The sequence below is a fragment of the Erpetoichthys calabaricus genome, chromosome 15 (assembly GCF_900747795.2).
Source record: "Erpetoichthys calabaricus chromosome 15, fErpCal1.3, whole genome shotgun sequence".
NCBI classification, from domain to species: Eukaryota; Metazoa; Chordata; class Cladistia; order Polypteriformes; family Polypteridae; genus Erpetoichthys; species Erpetoichthys calabaricus.
In genome coordinates, this window is record NC_041408.2 from 80,459,598 (window position 1) to 80,480,588 (window position 20,991).

The window sequence follows — 20,991 nt, forward strand, 5'->3', positions numbered from 1 at the left end:
AAATCAGCAAAATTACAAGGGGACCCACATTTGTGCACAGCCAGTTTTTCACATTTGATTTAATTTCATACAACTAAATACTGCTTCACTAAAAATCTTTGTTTGGAAAACACCGCAGTACTCAGATGTTCCTAGGAAATGAAAGACATACCACTGTTATCTTTCTTATTGAAAGGAGAGTCAATTATTATGCAGACTGAGAGGGGTTTCCAAACGTTTTCATATGACTGTATTCTCAAACCCACTTCAATCATTCCAGACAGCACTGGCCACAAGTGGCACACAGCCGTAGGCAGCACGCCAGTTCAATGCACAGCACACACCCTAATTAACCGAGTATGCATGGTCCATTTGTAAAATCTGAAATAGGACTCTTACTTGGCTTTGTCGCAGGGCCCAGTTTTAAATTCACAGTTCTTGCCATGAAAATCTTTAGGGCAGACGCAGGAATACTCTCCATCTTCACTGGAAATGCAGGTAGCTCCATTTTGACAGGGATTATGATTTGTGCATACATGAATGTCTGAGGAGAAAAAGGGCAGAAGCAATATCTGAGTAAAACAGAAAGAGACTGAGGGAGCAGACAGCCTCACCCCACTGAGCATAGAAATACTGTCTTGGCTTGTTTTACATGAATCATTTAAATTCCACTTTTTACTATGTAATTAATTTAGTTTGTGTGCTGTTGTACCTAAATATTGTATGGTTTGTAATTTACTGTTCAATCATTATTGTCGTAAATATGTGTATGTGCAAAAAAATAACGAATGCCCAAAAATATCATTATTGTTAAGTTCAGTCAATGAGTGCTGACAAAGTTTTTTTGATGGTATAAAAAATAAAACTTTTTTTTGAACACTAATATGGATTTATAAAAAATGAAAACAGTTATAAATGAAAACCTCATATTCCTTTTTCAAAAGTACAACCTTGTTTTTGACAGCAAGATGTGTGCGGACTCTTTTTTTTTTTTTCTTCTTTTGGAAAATGTTTGCATATATCGGGCTTAAGTCTCCCTGGTCAAAAATATACAGTGCAGGAAACAACAAAATATGATCAATCCAGCACTATTGGCTCAAATAGAGAATTTCATGATCATTTTTAGTGAAAAGAAATCCTTAACCAGGAGTAAATCAAATGCAAGTTGTTATGTCAGTCATAATGTGGACGCAGAGCATCTTTTGCAGTTCACCCACCTTCAAAATGTACACAGTATATGCCAGCAGATGGGCAGGCATACCCTACAGGAACGTATTCTTGCCACTCAAAGATAATGTTTTCATTACCTTGTTTTATAGGAATTATTGAATTTTTTATGAAAGAGTTGTGTTATTTTGAATCATTATTTGTGGTATAGCTCACGTCAAAAAGGCCACTTTTAAAATAAATAATCACCGCACTCGCGGCTTAGCGAGGGGGTGTGGTGTGTGTGGCCGAGCGGTTCCCGAGGAATTTGTGATGCGGGCGATCTTCGCTTAAGTGCACAGGTGAGGAGTCGTCCGCATCCGTAATTGTTCCCGGGAGCTGCTGATTGCCACAGCTGATCCACGGCCCTGTGATATATAGAAGCGCGAGGTGGCTAGTTGAAGAAGAAGAAGAAGAAGTTGAAGAAGAAGAAGAAGTTGAAGAAGAAGAAGTTGAAGAAGAAGTGAAGAAGTTGAAGAAGAAGAAAGCGCAGGCTCGCGCTGTTATGAAGCAGCGGGGATCAGGCGAGCCCGAGTGGGGTGTTTGGCCAGTACCTGAGGGCCAACGGTAGTGGTCGCTCCTGCTGAGCAATTCTTTGGAGCAGGAGTGACCGGGAGAAGGTTGGCTCACCGCAGCGAAGGCAGCGGGAGTCGGAGATTTGGAATAGAAGCCCCAGTGAGAGCGTCCTGGTCGCTGGGGAGCCCAAGTCTCGGTCTAGGTGAGCAGAACCGGAGCCAGGTATCGGAAGGCCACCAGACCAGTAGAGCAAAGAAGGTCAGCTGCATGTAGGGTGACTCCCCTGGTGCATAGCCTGGATGGGAGAAACGGGGGAGTCACCAGTAATAGAAGGCACTGGGCTTTGTGTTTCTAAAGAGACTGCTTCCAGCCATTGTTTTAACCTCATTGTTTTTTTAACCTCCACTTTTCACCTCTGTTTTTATTGGGTCATTTATTTAAAGAATTGATGCACTGCACTATTTATTTGAACACTGTTTTGTTGGTTTTGTTTTAATAAAAGCACTTGGCATTTTTACACCATCCCCTTTTCTTCATTGTTATGCCTCACTGCCAAGCTCATCGGTGACATTACCGATGGTGTCGGGTTCAAGAGCTCCCCAGCAGTCGGATAGGAGCGTGGATCGAACCCGCATCGTCAAATTATTGTGTTATTTCCTGTGATGTTGCCTGCCGTTGTCAGTACCATCATGAAGGTGTGTACTCCTGTCATTAAAGAACAGCTAGAGAGAAAAATCTGCATGCTTTATAGCGAGCAACAAAGTCACAAGAAGCTGTAAGAAGTTGAAATATTCTGAAGTAAAATTTAGTTTTAATCTGTTTGCAATTTAAGATGACCCTAGAAAAGACCTTACCCGGCACCGAGAGCAGTGTTATCACCCTGTAGTTGCCGCAATCCAAGCGATTACCCTTCTCTTTCCAGATGGCTCATTCCGGCCTCCCAAATGGAAGCAAAGATTGCTTGCAATGCCAGGAAGACTGCCTTACCACCAGGCTGGAGAAGTTCATCATGGATACCACAGATCCACTGCAGCCTTCCCGATCCTCAGCTGGTTCAACACCCGGGTCCTCATGTATAAATGGTGCGTACGCCCAAAAACGTTGTGTACGTCTGTTTTCACGCTCACATCGCAATGTATAAAAACTAAACTTGCCATAAAGCCACGCACGGCAGCACAACCCATTGCAAATGCACATTTTCATTTTTGTCTGTACGCCATGTTTTAGTATGAATTCTATGCACGGGTTTATACATGAGGTCCCTGATGCTTCCTGTCTTGCTATATGGTTGCAAGACATGGATGCTATCCAGTGACCTGAGATGAAATCTGGACTCCTTTGGTGTCTGTTAGGAGAATCCTTGGGTGCCGCTGGTTTGACTTTGCGCCAAAAGAGCAGTTGCTAACGTAGTCCCGAGTGAGGCACATTACCTGTATTGTGAGGGAGCGTCAGTTACGGCACTATGGCCAAAGGTGATCTGGCACACAGGATTATTATTGTTGAGGACCCGAGTGGCTGGACCTGGCCAAGGGGACGCCCACATAACACCTGGCTACAGCAGATGGATGGTCATTTCTGGAGTGTGGGACTGGACCACATGTCTGCCTGGAGTGATGCCAGCCAGGACCCCAAGCTGTTTTGTCGTGTGATGAGTGCGGCAACTCGCTGTACCACTGCATGCTCCCCAACCTGACCTGACCTGATACTGGCACATATTCATGATTTCAATCTCTATATATAATCTTCATTTGGATCTTGATCTTTGTTTGTCCACAAATGAATTAGAAGAAGAAGCACTAGATGGCAGTAGAGAGACAGCTAAAACATAGGCATTACATTAAGAATCTCCTCCAGGCTTATACTACTGAAGACTGTAGTACTCCAGTCACACCTCAAAACACAGACATTCAAACTAAACAAATTGTTGTGCTTTAAATTAACTAATCTTTATATATAATCTTCATTTGGATCTTGATCTTTGTTTGTCCGCAAATTCCACGCATGCGTAGACCACCTTCCAGTTTAGTACATTGTTGTTACTCACGAATGTCAACAATGTGCCGGAATAACGAAAGGGGTGGTGGACAGTGTTACGCTGGTTAGCTCCTGAGGCCTGGTTAGAGAATGAGATTGCCGAAGATAAAAGGTATGTGCCTACGTAACATATGAATGAAAGAAAGACAGTGGGTAAAATGAATGACAACGTAACAGCACGTTCTGGAAATAATTATTGTTACGTTGTAGCCGGCGAGTCCTGCACGTCTCACAGTTGTACCCTGGCTTGCTCACATGTCAGTGAAGTGATCCCTATTTATGCTTTAAAGAGCCTGTATACCTATGTGTCCCCCTTTTATAACCATTGCTCTGTGTATATTGCCTTACTCTTTGGATTGCCACAAAGCAACCTGCGAGATTAGAGAAATGTTGAGAAGAGATCGTGACAGGAAACGACAGCGTCGTGAAAACTAGATGGACTGTGAACGGAGAGAAGCAGAAATGCTCCTACACCACCACATAATTACTATTCGGACAGTGATTACAAGTAGGCTGTTCCTATTGAATCAATGTCCAAGGGTTTTGTTTTGTAATTTTGTTTCCCTTATAAAAAGTCATAATGCTGTGCGACGAAGGGCCCAGTTCACGACTGGCAGCCGCGTTTAAACAGGGAGCCCTTCACAGACAACTTTAACACGCGCAACGTAGTTGGGCGCACATGGCTAGTTTATAATATGGTTCTTCTTCTTTCGGCTGGTCCCGTTAGGGGTCGCCACAGCGGATCATCTTCTTCCATACCTTTCTGTCCTCTGCATCTTTTCTGTTACACCCATCACCTGCATGTCCTCTCTCACCACATCCATAAACCTCCTCTTAGGCCTTCCTCTTTTTCTCTTCCCTGGTAGCTCTATCCTTAGTATCCTTCTCCCAATATACCCAGCATCTCTCCTCTGCACATGTCCAAACCAACGCAATCTCGCCTCTCTGACTTTGTCTCCCAACCGTCCAACCTGAGCTGACCCTCTCATGTCCTCATTTCTAATCCTGTCCATCCTCATCACACCCAATGCAAATCTTAGCATCTTTAACTCTGCCACCTCCAGCTCTGTCTCCTGATTTCTGGTCAGTGCCACCGTCTCCAACCCATATAACATAGCTGGCCTCACTACCGTCCTGTAGACCTTTTTCTGCTGCTAAAGTCCATCACCATGGGTGTTTAGATGTGAGGCTGGACCCCAGTTTAGCTAATGGAGCCAGAGGAAAGTGTAGCAGACAGGTTGCCTCTGACCCCGGGTGTACAGTATGTGGCAGGGCTGATGGTGACAAAATAGTTGGGAGTGCATGGAGCCACAGAAGACCAGAGCGGCCGATTAAGGAGACAGTAGGTCCAACCACAGAAGAAACCATCCATATTTGTCCACTTTAGTACATTCTGCTTTGCTTAGGAAGTTACTGTTGAAGCAGTTGGCCAAAGGCTTATAGGTTTTGATCCGTCTTTTTTTTCTAATTGCCATGTGTCACAAAGGTTTATTTTCCCTGATAACTGATCACTCGGCTCTTATTCAGAAAGTGGACGCCAAAAACTCCACTCGTTTTTAAGATTAGGCACCTACTCTAAATTTTTAAGATTAGGGACCCTGGTGTACCTGGCCTTACCCCCATGAACCTTAAGTTCAGGGTTTGTAGTAGAGGTAGGCCAGTCTAAAACAAACAAGAAGAACGAGATGGCGTCCGCTTTTTGAACAAGACCCGATCATTCATCTGTTTCCTTCCTAAGCCTGTTTAATCAAATATTTTGGTCATAGCTGAGGTAGATCTTTTTCCACAGCATTCAATACAAGGCAGGAATTATTCCTGGGTTGGATGTCAGTCCATCACTGTTTGTAATTGGGATAGAGTGATTTTTATTTCTTATCTCTGTTTCAAACTGACTTTAAACTGTTATATCAACAGCGTTTATTCACAGTGTAACATTCTCAGACCAGCTTAATTCAGTTCTGGGTGATGACATATATTGACTGCAGTGGGTACATCTCAAGAAAAGGCCCTGAACAGTGTGGCAGACCAGCACAGGGCTAATTCATGCATATATCTCTACTTATGGGTGGCACGGTAGCGCAGTGGCAGCACTCCTACCTCACAGTTAGGAGACCTGGGTTCGCTTCCCGGGTCCTCCTTGCATGGAGTTTGCATGTTCTCCCCGTGTCTGCGTGGGTTTCCTCCCACAGTCCAAAGACGTGCAGGTTAGGTGCATTAGCGATTCTAAATTGTCCCATGTATGTGTGTGTGTGTGCCCTGCGGTGGGCTGGCGCCCTGCCCAGGGTTTGTTTCCTGCCTTGCACCCTGTGCTGGCTGGGATTAGCTCCAGCAGACCCCCGTAACCCTGTAGTTAGGATATAGCAGGTTGGATAATGGATGGATGGATGGATCTCTACTTATATTTGCACAGAGCCAACTTAGAAACACTATTTTACCTAACTCATACTTCTTTTGGAATGTTGGAGGAAAACTGGAGTACCTGGAAGAAAACTCAGACAGAGGAATGACAGGAAAGCTCCACACAGACCACTGGGATCTGAACCCAGGATGTTGTACCTGTGAAGTGGCGCTACTCTGCCACCAAAGTATATATGAATATTTAAATTTACATATAAATATTTTAACACTCTAAAAACATAATTAAAAAAGATATAAGTTCTATAGATAGGTTTCCAAGTCTATATGGAATGATGTTTTCTGGTTAGCGCTACATGTTTTGTGTTTTCACTATTTAAGTAAATGTATACATCGCTCCAAATCTTTTAATGGCAGTGCAACATATAGGAATAAATCGAATTACTCGGCAAAGTACTCTGCTGTTTTCCTCATCCTGGATTAGACCTAGCTGCTTCTGCTATGATATCTTAATTATCACAGAGAAAACTTACAATACCTTTATCACAGAAGCGTCCAGCCCAGCCTTCCTCACAGATGCATTGCCAGGACTGGTGGCATGTGCCATGAACACATCCAAGCATCCGAGTACAGTCTTCACAAAGTTCTCCTTCCCACCCAGGATCACACCTATAGAGTAGGAAGCAAAACAGTTCGGTATTAGGAGGTAGCTTGTAGCTCCACGTTTTAACACAAGGGGGTAGCATTGAATAGGAAATGTGCACCTGAGGTCAGCTTTTAACTTTTTTGGAGCAATAGTGCTAGTGTAATGGACCAAGCAGGTTCAAAAAATTATTGTTTTTAATGTTGCACTATTATGGTCAGGGAGTCCATTTATCATCCAGTACCCCAAATGTGTTGTGGTTTACAATTCTATCTCCAATACAAGTGTCCATCCAGTCAATCTTCTGTTTAGTCCATCCATCTATTTTCTAACCCGCTGAATCCGAACACAGGGCCACGGGGGTCTGCTGGAGCCAATCCCAGCCAACACAGGGCACAAGGCAGGAAACAATCCTGGGCAGGGTGCCAACCCACCGCAGGACACACACAAACACACCAAGCACACACTAGGGCCAATTTAGAATTGCCAATCCACCTAACCTGCATGTCTTTGGACTGTGGGAGGAAACCCACGCAGACATGCAAACTCCATGCAGGGAGGACCCGGGAAGCAAACCGTGGTCTCCTAACTACGAGGCGGCAGCGCTACCCACTGCGCCACCGTGCCGCCCTTCGCCACTTCAACGACTTTTAATTTAAAACCAGCTTCATATTTTCTTTTGATCAAACGCTCCATCATAAATAAGGCATGCTCTTACGATAAAGGTGTATGAAGGTGTGAGATACACACGACACCTCTATCCATCCATTTTCCAACCCGCTGAATCCGAACACAGGGTCATGGGGGTCTGCTGGAGCCAATCCCAGCCAACACAGGGTGCAAGGCAGGAACCAATCCTGGGCAGGGCGCCAGTCCACCACAGGACACACACACGCACACCAAGTGACAATTAAGAATCGCCAATGCACCTAACCTGCATGTCTTTGGACTGTGGGAGGAAACCCATGCAGACACGGGGAGAACATGCAAACTCCACACGGGGAGGACCGGGGAGCGAACCCAGGTCTCCTAACTGCGAGGCAGCAGCGCTACCACTGCGCCACCGTGCCGCCCTCTTCTGTTTAGTAAATCTACTTTCTTTATGATTTTGCAAGAAGCCCATGCTTATCTCAGAATCAGTGGGTACAAATGAGAACCAACCTTGAATAGGATGGCAGTTCATTACAGACTACTACACACTCATGACCAAGAAGAATTAATGATTCTGACTTGCTCATTACTGGGATACAGAAAATAAAGTCATGGAACCCAAAGAAAATTGACATGACGTGAACATGCAAACTTCACAAAAAGCGTAAGCTGGCCTGGAAATGAGACTGAGTCCCTGGAGCTACTGGGCAGCAGTGCCTCCACTGCAAAGTTAAACGTAATATAAAAAAGGTTGGATGGAATGTGTAATTTGAACATCAACACAAAGTGGCTCATGGACCAAACCTCACTGCCAATATTTAACATCCTAATTTGTAAATAATTACCAACATGCCAAAATAATGAAAAGGGTAATCAGTCAGTCAGTCATTGTCCAACCCGCTATATCCTAACTACAAGGTCACGAGGGTCTGCTGGAGCCAATCCCTGCCAGCACAGGGTGCAAGGCAGGAACAAACCCCGGGCAGGGTGCCAGCCCACAACAGGACACACACACACCAAGCACACACGCTAGGGACAATTTAAGATCACCAATGCACCTAACCTGCATGTCTTTGGACTATGGGAGGAAACCCATGCAGACACGGGGAGAACATGCAAACTCCTGAAAAGGGTAATTAATTATTATTATTGTTATTATTAATTGACTATTGTTAATAATGCAGAGGATGTGTTCTTTATGATGTGTTTAAATTCTAATGGTGTTGTCTCTCTGTAAAAGCTGACCAACCAAATTTTGTTCTTTTGGGACAATAAAATTGAATTAAATTGATCACTTGGGCGGTTTCAGAATTGGTCTGACCTTTAACCTTATGGTACTGTCTGCCTTTATAACAACGTAGACTTTTTTCAGCAGATCTCATTAACTGATGATACATCAGATTCTGTGAGGTCTGGTGCTGATTGCACAACCCCAGAGTGGCCCTTTTTCTTTGTGGAAATGCTACCATATCACAGTTTCAGGGATCCATTATTCAGAGTTCAGATTCCTGAGCCTGGTCATTGCCTTGGTGGAATATACACAGTCTACTTGGGTCTGCATGGCTTTATCTGTGTGTATGCCATTCGTTCTCCTATATACCTAGTATTAGCGGAGTGTTGGCAAGTGTGAGCAGACCATATAATGGACTAACACACCATTCAGGTCTGATTCCTCATAGCCTCCAGCCCCCCATTGATACTTGTAATGGATTACGTAGGTGGATTTGAAAATGTGGGCGGCACGGTGGTGCAGTGGTAGCTCTGCTGCCTTGCAGTTAGGAGACCCGGGTTCACTTCCCGGGTCCTCCCTGCATGGAGTTTGCATGTTCTCCCCGTGTCTGCGTGGGTTTCCTCCGAGTGCTCCGGTTTCCTCCCACAGTCCAAAGACATGCAGGTTAGGTGGATTGCCGATTCTAAATTGTCCCTAGTGTGTGCTTGGTGTGTGGGTGTGTTTGTGTGTGTTCTGCGGTGGGTTGGCACCCTGCCCGGGATTGGTTCCTGCCTTGTGCCCCGTGTTGGCTGGGATTGGCTCCAGCAGACCCCCGTGACCCTGTGTTTGGATTCAGCGGGTTGAAAAATGGATGGATGGATGGATGGATTTGAAAATGTTGTGCTTCTTTTGCAGACTTGAACTCAAATTATAGAAACTGAAAAACACGAATTCACACAAGTTCTTTCAGGATCAGTAAATGCAAATTCACAGTATAAATATTTACATGATGGCCACTTTTACTAAAAAAACAATGAAAATTAATTCAATTTACCAGGTAAATATATATATATTTCCTTATTACAGGAAGCCTGGCTGTTTCCCTCTGTGCTAAATGTTTGCATATTGTAGTCCTGACCTGAATTACTTGGGTTGGTTGGATGCATTTATTTCCATATTTCTACATTTGGAGCTGGAGGGTTAAACGACTTGCTTGTGGTCATACACAGTCAGTGATGAGAACTGAAAATTGTGTTTCTAACTCCATTTGACCTGTTCTGTCACCTGTCAATATTTCAGCTTCAATTTTATGGCTTCGAAGAGCTAGTGACTGGTCCTGCAGTGAAAACAAACTGGGATTTAGGGCTCAGTCATTCTGTCTGTTCAATGTTCCCTTCCTGATGCCTTGATTGATTTTATATTCATTTACATATTTTTATTATTTTCTCATTGTTTTCATAAAAATTATATCTGTTTTTTGAGTCTAAAATACTTTCGGGTCTGCGGTGGGCTGGTGCCCTGCCCGGGGTTTGTTTCCTGCCTTGTGCCCTGTGTTGGCTGGGATGGGCTGCAGCAGACCCCCGTGACCCTGCTATAGCGGGTTGGATAATGGATGGATGGATGGAAATACTTTCAGGTTAGTTGAAGATTGGCAGGCTGCACAGTGGCATAGTGGTAGTGCTGCTGCCTCGCAGTAAGGAGACCCAGGTTCGTTTCCCAGGTCCTCCCTGCGTGGAGTTTGCATGTTCTCTCCGTGTCTGCAAGGGTTTCCTCCCACAGTCCAAAGACATGCAGGTTGAGTGCATTGGCAATTCTAAATTGTCCCTAGTGTGTGCGTGTGTGTGTGCCCTGCGGTGGGTTGGCGACCTGCCCAGGATTTGTTCCTGCTTTGCTCCCTGTGCTGGCTGGGATTGGCTCCAGCAGACCCCCGTGACCCTGTGTTACGATATAGCGGGTTGGATAATGACTGCCTGACCGACTGAAGATTGGCTGCACACAGATATCTGCAACAAGTCAATTATGACAACATGTTTATTAAATACTAGCTGTGTAAGCCCGTGCTGGGGTCTTAGAAACTATCAAAATCATCAGAAAAAAAATGCAATGTAGAGATGTCCGGTAATTGAAAGAAACTACTCTGGGCATCTCTCTCCTAGGAGGTTTCGTTTTGCCGATGTGCTCACATCGCTTGTGTATTAGTGACAGAAGGAAGAGTAAAAGGGACACCGTTTTGCCGATGTTAGCGGCTAAATGACTTTGTCTTTCTTCAGAGGTTTCGTTTTTCCCGATGTGCTGGCCTCGCTTATGTTATTAGCAGCAAAGCGAGTTTTCTGTTTCCTCGAAAGTGGAGCCCTCACCGCGAATCCACCTCTCACATCTGGGCCGGACGGACACACACACTTCCACACGTAGACGTTTATATATAAGACCAGTAACGGCAAATGCAGTGCATACACTTGACTTGAGCATTCCTAGTATTCATCGTCTTTCTCTGTCTCTATTTACCATTCGTTTGCTCAGAGCTTGATGCGCTTGCTGCTTCCTGAGCAGATCTTCTTTACTCCATCTTAGCGGCCCGCTGCTTCTCTTCTTTCGTTGGCAACTTTTCGCGTTAAAACTGATTAAGTTAGTGTTTGTGTTGCAATTACTTAGTACGTTTTCACTTAATCTGGCACTTAAGTCTTCAATCTGCCTCAATAATGATTAGCGAAGGTGGTAGGGAATGAGAACGGCACCTGTACGCATGCGCCTCACGGTCGCCATGCTGAGAGTTGATTCTACAATAAAATAAAATAAAAATAAAAAGAGTAATAAAATCAACACCCCGAAAGCGGTTAGTAGACGCCACGTAGTATATGTGTACCGAATTTCAAGTCAATAGGTGAAATGGTTTGCGAGCTACAGGTGATTTAAAATCCTGGACAGACAAACGAACAGCCACGGTAGCGTATTATAGAAGAAGACTAGCTGAGTTACCCATATGTGATGGATAAATGAATACAGTACTTTAAAACTGTAGAAGAAAAAACAGCATTTGACTTAATTTCTTAAAAAAAGTACTTGTGATAAATGATAGTAAACATCCATCCATCCATCCATTTTCCAACCCGCTGAATCCAAACACAGGGTCACGGGGTGATAGTAAACAAATGGAAATTATTACTCTGTGAAATAATGAAACAGCAAAAAAAGATTGAATATATTGTTCGGATTTAAACTTTAAGTTGGAGACTTGTAGATCGTCAAATTCATGTTGCCATCAGGGAAAGTAGTGTTTCTTCCCAATGAAGAGGCGTTTCAGCGAGAATTAAAAGATTTGTTGTTTGGTGAAAGTGAAATCCCGCGAGAGAAAATTTCAAAATTCCAAAGAGATTTGGAAAAGTCTTGCCCACATCTAAAACATTTACAACGACGCACACAGTTCAGTCATTTCACAATTGTGTGAATGCTATTGTCGGACACAGTTCATATAGAGAGAAAGAAAGAATATTCACTTACGGGCAGTTATACGTTGCGTTGTCACAATGTAATTCCAAACACGGAATCAAAAGTCAATGCGATGTTGACGAAAAGGTAAAAGCGAAAAGAGATCGAATATATGGACAGAGGTGATATGACAGAAGTATGTAGATATTGTTTGGCTTTAAACTTTAAAAAGTCGGAGACTTGTAGATCGTCTAATTCGTGTTGCCATCAGGGAAAGGTACGGTTTCTTCCCTAAAAAGAATTAAAGTTTTGTTGTTTGGTGAAAGTGAAATCCACATAATGCGAGTGGCAGAGACGCAAAGTTGCTGGAGCATAGCGCAGGCAGGGGTGTTGACGAGTGAAGCGAGCGGGGGGCGAAGCCCCCAAAGTAATGAGTGAATAAAATTTGATTACCTACTCCTGTTGCTTGAATTTAATCTTTGCTCTGTCCTGCCACCTGGGGTATAAATGAATAAAGAGGAGACGTCCTTTAATTGGAAAAGTGAAGCACAGCAGCAGACAGTTTTGGAGACAAAGCATATGCATTAGTCTCCGGTGCAAGGGCATGGCAGCCGTTGGTTGTGTCGCCTTACAGGCAAGATGAGTGCAAGCATAGGAGAGCAAGAGTCAGGGTACAGGATGTGTGTGGGTCTACATAATAAAGTTAGGATAGGGTCATCCCAAAGCTTTTTTTATGATACAACATCCTCTAATATTTTTATGTCATTCATGTAAAATGACTGCTTCTGTGGCCATAAATTTCAAGTTAAATTTCAACTGAATTCAAATCTGCTTGGAAAGGCACAGTGGACACGTTTGTTTTATAAATATCCATGGTTTTACCGTTCCATGAGCTGCATTTTATTTGATGTTCCTGCTGCCTCTTCTGCACCCCCTACCCCTTTTTGTTAAACCAGTCAGAGAGTGAACATCCATCCTATTGGTCTCTATTTTCAGTCATGTCTCTTTGGCAGTCGGAGGCAAATTTCCATTTTTAAAAGATGGAAACATTAAGTTTGGAAGCAGATTGGGTGTGATTTACACTACGCCCACAAACAGAGCTACTGTAGCATCACTGGGTGAAATTTCAGACTGTGACTGATGAAGATTATGGCAGCTAATGGAGTAGCTCCCAGCTTTTAGTGCAATCTCACTTAGTGTGTTGTCGTTTTCTTCACAGTACCCCATCCCCTTGTGGGTAAGTCTTTGTATCCTGTGCATTCATTGACTGCAGTACACAAAGGCTGTTTCAGAATAGCACACTTTTCATTTACTGTACTGATCTGGGGCCTCATGTATAAACGGTGCGTACACACAGAAATGTTGCGTAAGAACGTTTCCACGTTCAAATCGCGATGTATAAAACCTACACTTGGCGTAAAGTCACGCACTTTTCCACGGTACCTCATACCCTGTCATACACAAGTTCTCCGCTCGGTTTTGCAGACTGGCGGCAACCAGCGTCAAAGCAGTGCTACTGTTCCTGTGTGGTTACCCTTTCTTAGATCCACATCCACGACAGCGGCTTTATCAAATACACTGAAATTAACCGCATATCGTTCATAAATTTAATGCATCTGATTGTAATTAACCTGTAACAATATAATGGTCCACAGAATGGTCAAACTATTCTAAATACCATAACTGCTTTAGTGTTGTTACTCTCACTGCACCTTCTTCTTCTTCTGTCAGCTGCTCCCGTTAGGTGTTGCCACAGCAGATCATCTTTTTCCATATTACTCGCACTGCACCACTCGGAGTATTTATATCACTGTATCCGAGTGTGAATCACAGATCTACAGTGACTGGAAAGAGAATTATCGGTATACAGCATCAAGCACTCGCTGCCTCAGCCATTCGCTATTTGAACTGCTCTCATCCGACCAACGCTTCAGAGCCTTTCCTTTTCGGACTTCGCGGTTCACAAACAGTTTCATCCCAAGAACTCTACACGCACTCAATCAGTCCATCAAGTGCTCTTTGTAGAACTGTTTGTACTTGCAAGTTACCGTGAGGTAATTGTACTTATGATACAGTTATAATATTGCACAACCTGAGCCACTTTATAAAGCGCGTATTTACATATGATGACGATTTCATTTTTAAGATGAAATGCAGCAAAATATGTTGATTATATTATACAGATAAAACTTTAACTACACGGTGCCGCAGCGCTAGTGAGCTTGAGCTTCGTTCACGGATTGTTCCTGCCTCGCGCTGTATTCACGCTGTGGCTGGCGCGACACTGAAAGGATAGATGGATAGAATAATTAAACATTACGAAGATATTTCGATGTTCCTTAAAAGTTTTGAAGAATCGGTGTTCTAAGCTTACAGATGGCTTAACGTCTATTACAGAGCTAATTGTGTAGCGATTGGGTATTTGGAGAAAGAAAAATAAGGACAGGAATTGGAGGTTAGTACGTCTGAAAAAGATGCAGCAAGCATCTTGCTGTAAGACATGAACAATCACTACGCCACCGTGTTCCCATGTTTAATAACATGTTTTAACTTATATCATCATGAAAATGATATGATGTATACTTCTCAGTATTTTAATTATTCAGAAAGCTGTAATATTACGAATGTAATGGATTCTGTGTCCTGTCGGAGGAAGAGCACGTAGTGATTAAGGCACATAGGGCACATATAAGATCAAATACACAACAAAGCATTTAACATGCTACTTTAGTTACGATGGGATTTGAGAAACTAGTAAATTAAACGATTTTAAGATGAAGTTTATGATGTTCTAATTTAATGACAAACTACGTAATTAAAGTGGAAATTTCGAGATTAAAGTTGACATTTTGTGCTTTTTTCACACTGTGTGCCTTTTTTTTCACTGTACCCTAATAAGCTTTCATATGACACTCCGCTACGAGTCGCCTTTTCATGCCAACTTTGATATCTGACAACTTTTTTACTCCGGGCACTGTGCAACTTTGTGAACTTGAGCTTTCGAGTTTCTCCGACACACTATGTCACTCGATCAACTTCCTTTTGTTGCTTATAAAACTGTTTAAACCAACAAATAGTACGTTTTTCTTTGCCTCCATTTGGTATTTGCTGAATTTCTTCTATTTTTCCTCGTACTTTTGCCATTGCCTTTTCACAGAACACTGGGCTTATGGGCTATTTATATTGATTTGCATATTCAAAGAGGCGTAATTCTGGGAGGAGTTGGGGTGGGACAGCAAGTGCGTGCACGTGCGTTTATTTCCACGCTGAGTGGGATTTATGTAGCGGAAGAACGGCAAAGTTGGCGAACGCACAGATTCCTGCACCTGGATTTTTCTGTGCGTAAGCACATTTCGGCTTTTGTGCTTACGCCATGTTATAGTGCAAATTCTACGCACGGCGTTATGCATGAGGCCCCTGGTGTTACTGTGAATGTATGTGTGTGAGATTCCGCCCTGCAATGAACTTCCTCAGCAAATGTGAGCTGCATTATATTTTTTTAAATAAGAATGGTAATGTTTTTCTAAGATGTTATAAATTGTTATACCTTCAATAAATAGAATAAAGTGCTGGTTGACTGTAATGAAAATAAAATTTAAGAACAGTTATACAATATTAAAACATTCTTTCATGGGCAGTAGAAAGGAGTCGTTTTAATAATGTAGGTCAGACAGGGCCGCAGTGGCTGCATGTTTTTCATTTTAACCCTTTTCCTAATCAGTGACCAGTTTTCACTGTTAATTTATTTTCCCTTCATTTTAATAGCCCTGTTTTGAAGGATTCAGGCCTCTCAACTGAGTCTTTTCTTCATAAAAGAAATGAGATGTGAAACAAGCAAACAGATGACCAGCTAAATTTGGGCTTCAAACTCCAATCAGTTTTACTTCAATCACTTTTTTAATTAGAAGCTTATTCTTGCTGTTAATTAAACTCATTATTTAATTCTATGGCTTGTTGCTGCTCTCATTCTGCCACAGCAGACATTTCCAAAACTGTTGATTTTCTGTTTCTTCTAAGAACACCGTCATGATGTTTGGTGACCTGAGAGATCAACCTTACGGAGACCTTCACCTTTCTTTATTTTCAGATATTGTGTGATGGGCACAGGTGAGCTGGTCACGTGGTGGCTTGTTTTGTGTCTCATTATTGTTTGGCTGCTAATTAAGGACAAAGAAACAACAAAGGGGCAGGTGTCAAGTTAATTAAAATGAAGGCAAAAAAAGTTAGTTAATTAGTAGCAAAAACTGATCACTAATGAAGAAAATGGTTAGAATGAAAACCTGTAGCTGCTGAGGCCCTCCACGCCCCACGCTGTAGACCAGTGTTTCTCAACCTCAGTCCTGGGGACCCTCTATGGCTGTGGGTTTTTGTTCCAACCAGCTTCTGTTTTTAAATTGGACTCCTGGGCTAATTAAGTGATGTGTTATTTCCCAAGTTCTGTGTTTTGGGAACAATATAGAAATTAGAAAAAAAAGAAAAAAAATACACACACACACATATATTATATATATATATATATACACACATACACACAGGTGCTGGTCATAAAATTAGAATATCATGACAAAGTTGATTTATTTCAGTAATTCCATTCAAAAAGTGAAACTTGTATATTAGATTCATTCATTACACACAGACTGATGTTAAAATCAGATCAAATGTTTATTTCTTTTAATGTTGATGATTATAACTGACAACTAATGAAAGTCTAAATTTCAGTAGCTCGGAAAATTAGAATATCAATTAAGACCAATGCAAAAAAAAGGATTTTTAGAAATGTTGGCCAACTGAAAGGTATGAACATGAAAAGTATGAGCATGTACAGCACTCAATATTTAGTTGGGGCTCCTTTGGCCTGGATTACTGCAGCAATGCGGCGTGGCATGGAGTCGATCAGTCTGTGGCACTGCTCAGGTGTTATGAGAGCCCATGTTGCTCTGATAGTGGCCTTCAGCTCTTCTGAATTGTAGGGTCTGGCGTATTGCATCTTCCTCTTCACAATACCCCATAGATTTTCTATTGAGTTAAGGTCAGGCGAGTTTGCTGGCCAATCAAGAACAGGAATACCATGGTCCTTCAACCAGGTACTGGTAGCTTTGGCACTGTGTGCAGGTGCCAGGTCCTGTTGGAAAATGAAATCTGCATCTCCATAAAGTTCGTCAGCAGCAGGAAGCATGAAGTGCTCTAAAACTTCCTGGTAGACGGCTGCGTTGACCTTGGACCTCAGAAAACACAATGGACCAACACCAGCAGATAACATGGCACCCCAAACCATCACTGACTGTGGAAACTTTACACTGGACCTCATGCAACGTGGATTCTGTGCCTCTCCTCTCTTCCTCCAGACTCTGGGACCTTGATTTCCAAAGGAAATGCAAAATTTACTTTCATCAGAGAACATAACTTTGGATCACTCAGCAGCCGTCCAAAGGCGAGATGCTTCTGACGCCGTCTCTTGTTCAAGAGTGGCCTGACACAAGGAATGCGACAGCTGAAACCCATGTCTTGCACACGTCTGTGCCTGGTGGTTCTTGAAGCACTGACTCCAGCTGCAGTCCACTCTTTGTGAATCTCCCCCACATTTTTGAATGGGTTTTGTTTCCCAATCCTCTCCAGGGTGCGGTTATCCCTCTTGCTTGTACACTTTTTTTCTACCATATCTTGTCCTTCCCTTCACCTCTCTATTAGTGTGCTTGGACACAGAGCTCTGTGAACAGCCAGCCTCTTTAGCAATGACCTTTTGTGTCTTGCCCTCCTTGTGCGAGGTGTCAATGGTCGTCTTTTGGACAACTGTCAAGTCAGCAGTCTTCCCCATGATTGTGTGGCCTACAGAACTCGACTGAGAGACCATTTAAAGGCTTTTGAGTTAATTAGCTGATTAGAGTGTGGCACCAGGTGTCTTCAATATTGAACCTTTTCACAATATTCTAATTTTCCAAGATACTGAATTTGGGACTTTCATTAGTTGTCAGTTATAATCATCAACATTAAAAGAAATAAACATTTGAAATACATCAGTCTGTGTGTAATGAATGAATCTAATATACAAGTTTCACTTTTTGAATGGAATTACTGAAATAAATCAACTTTGTCATGATATTCTAATTTTAAGACCAGCACCTGTATATATATTAAAATGTACCATGACGTTATATGGGAATAATGTATTTTTTTCTTTTTAACAATATTTTCATCTTGATTTTCATTCTACTTTTCTAGGTGTTCTAATTGTTTAATTAATCCATTATTTACTAATTAGTGGATCTGATGCTAAAGTAGTTGCAGCCTTTGCTTATTCAGTGTTGTTTGCTAGCGTGTCTGCTCTGCTCATTTTTAATTCTCATTAATAAGATACAACAAAGGGGAAAAACTGCACAGAGAAAGGGCAAAATATGAAATCAACAAAAGAGAATTAAGCATTTAAATCTATAGCAAAAGCAGAAATATTTCTAAGTGTCTTATAAATGTAAAAATCATACTGCTGTGCTTTTCTGAATGTAGGATAAAAGAAAAATAATACCAGCTAATTAAATGAGATCAGCGCTATCAGGCGTTGTCACTGATTAGGAATCTGGTTGGAACAAAAACCTGCAGCCACAGGGGTTCACCAGGACCGAGGCTGAGAAACACTGCTGTAGATGGTGAGGCAGTATTTGAATCTGCTGCTTTTCAGTTCCAGGGGCCTGGGTTCAGTTCAGCCTGATCACTGTATTTGTGGGGCTTGCATCTCTCTATTGGTATTCATGGGTTTTATTCCAGGTACTATGGCTTCCTTCTTATATGTATGTTAGAATAACTGAGGATTCTAAATTAGCCTAGCCCCTTCTGAAGGAGTGGTATCTGCAGTGGACTGGTGCCCTGACCAGACTTGATTCTTGCTCTGCACCTAATGTTGCAAGGATTGCTTTGATAATGGATCAAGGAATTTGATGGGTAGACTGGTGGAAAGCATTTCCCAAACATGCACATCAAGTTAATTTGTGGCTTTAAACAGGCCTGAATATGACTTTAAGTAATCGTGTCCAGCCATAAGCTGGTGTCTCATTCAGGGTTGGTGCCTCCCTTGTGCCTGACCCTTTTAAGAGTTAGATTCTGGCTCTCCATAACCCCATATCTAAGAGTGCAGGTTAATTGTAATGGAATGATGCAGGCCACCAAGATTCTATAACAAAAGTGCAAAGCCACCACAGTTTGGTTTATTCATTTATGTAATGACAAGAAAGAGAGCCATGGATAAAGGATTGCTTCTGGAACATTGAGCTGGTCAAAGTGGCATTCAATAGATTTAAAACACCGTTCAGGGGCAACTCGGCGAAAAGACAACTCGGCGACATCCTTTACCAGTTAGGTAATGTTTAGGTTCAAAGAGATTTTTTAGTGAAATTTAAATGACAACATAGGGCGCCGGAAAATCCACAGAATCACCTGCTTTATGAGAGTCCCGATACGTTGAGAGTAAAGATATTCCTTAAGCTGTACTCGCAGGTCACCTTTTGTATTCTAAATAACGTTATCATACGATTACAATCAATACAATTTATATAAAGGATTAGCAATTTTGGTTGCAGAAGATAATGTAAGATAGAGTTTGTTCCATCTTATTGTATACATTCCTCCTCGGGCAGACGTGGAGTCAGCGAGTGACATCATCCATTCCGCTGTTGCTAAGTTACAAACGCAGCACCCTGAGGCGCTTGTGCTAATCGCTGGAGACTTTAACCATGTGACGCTGGACAAAACATTGCCTGCATTCTCCCAGTATGTGGACTGCAACACCCGGGGAAATAAGACTATTGATTTACTGTATGCAAATGTTAAAGACGCATACAGCGCCACCCCGCTGCCTGCGCTTGGGAAAGGAGATCATAACCTGGTTCTGCTTCAGCCTCACTATAAACGAGAGTGAGGGTCCTACCTACAACCACACGCTCATTCAGGAAGTGGACCCCGGAGGCTGAGAATACTCTGAGAGAACTTTTTGGAACTACAGACTGGGATATCCTGCAGGGATCTCATAATGAGAACATTGAGGAAGTTGTTGACTGCACTACTGACTACATCAACTTCTGTATGGACATTGTAGTTCCAGTAAGAACAGTACGCTGCTATGCTAACAACAAGCCATGGATTACAAGTGACATCAAGGGCCTTTTGAATCAGAAGAAAAGGGCTTTTAAAGATGGTGATCAGCATGAGCTCAAGCGCGTGCAGAAGGAACTCCGAGTCCAACTCAGGGCGGCGAAGGAGCAGTACAGGAGAAAGCTGGAGCAGAAGTTGCAGAATAACAGCATGAAGGAAGTGTGGGATGGGATGAAGATCATCACTGGCTGCAGCTCGAAGCGGGGTACCACCATTGAGAGAGACGTGAAGAGAGCAAACCAAATGAACAACTTTTTTAACAGGTTTGACCACCCTAACCCACTCTCACTCTCACCTCGGAGTACTGCACCCTCCACACATCCTTCTGCTGATACCAGCATAGGAAAAACATCCCCACCCATAATAACAACAGCGCAAGTGAGCAGAGAGCTGAGGAGACTTCGTGCCAGCAAAGCAGCGGGTCCAGATGGAGTATCGCCACGACTGCTGAAGGTCTGTGCATCGGAGCTGGGGGGTCCTCTACAGCGCATCTTCAACCTGAGCCTGGAACAGGGGAGAGTCCCGAGGCTTTGGAAAACATCTTGTATCACTCCAGTCCCAAAGGTATCACGTCCTAGTGAGCTGAATGACTTTCGGCCTGTTGCTCTGACATCACATGTGATGAAGACCATGGAGAGGCTGCTGCTTCACCACCTTAGGCCACAGATTCAACACGCCCTTGACCCTCTGCAGTTTGCATATCAGGAGAAGGTGGGAGCGGAAGATGCCATCATCTATATGCTACACCGATCCCTCTCTCACTTGGACAGAGGCAGTGGTGCTGTAAGAATTATGTTTCTAGACTTCTCTAGCGCCTTCAACACAATCCAAC

At 42.9% G+C, this 20,991-nt stretch overlaps 1 protein-coding gene across 2 annotated transcripts in view; it reads right to left on the bottom strand.

The window, feature by feature from the left end:
• Nucleotides 1-20,991, bottom strand: part of dlk2 (delta-like 2 homolog (Drosophila)) — a 90,934-nt gene that overhangs the window by 12,042 nt on the left and 57,901 nt on the right. For both annotated transcript variants that reach the window (XM_028820825.2, XM_051919216.1), the window contains exons 4-5: nt 6,629-6,759; nt 379-523 (exon numbers count right to left, since the gene is read on the bottom strand). In XM_028820825.2, coding sequence (XP_028676658.2) covers nt 379-523; nt 6,629-6,759 — 276 coding nt within the window. The remainder of the gene's footprint in view (nt 1-378; nt 524-6,628; nt 6,760-20,991) is intronic.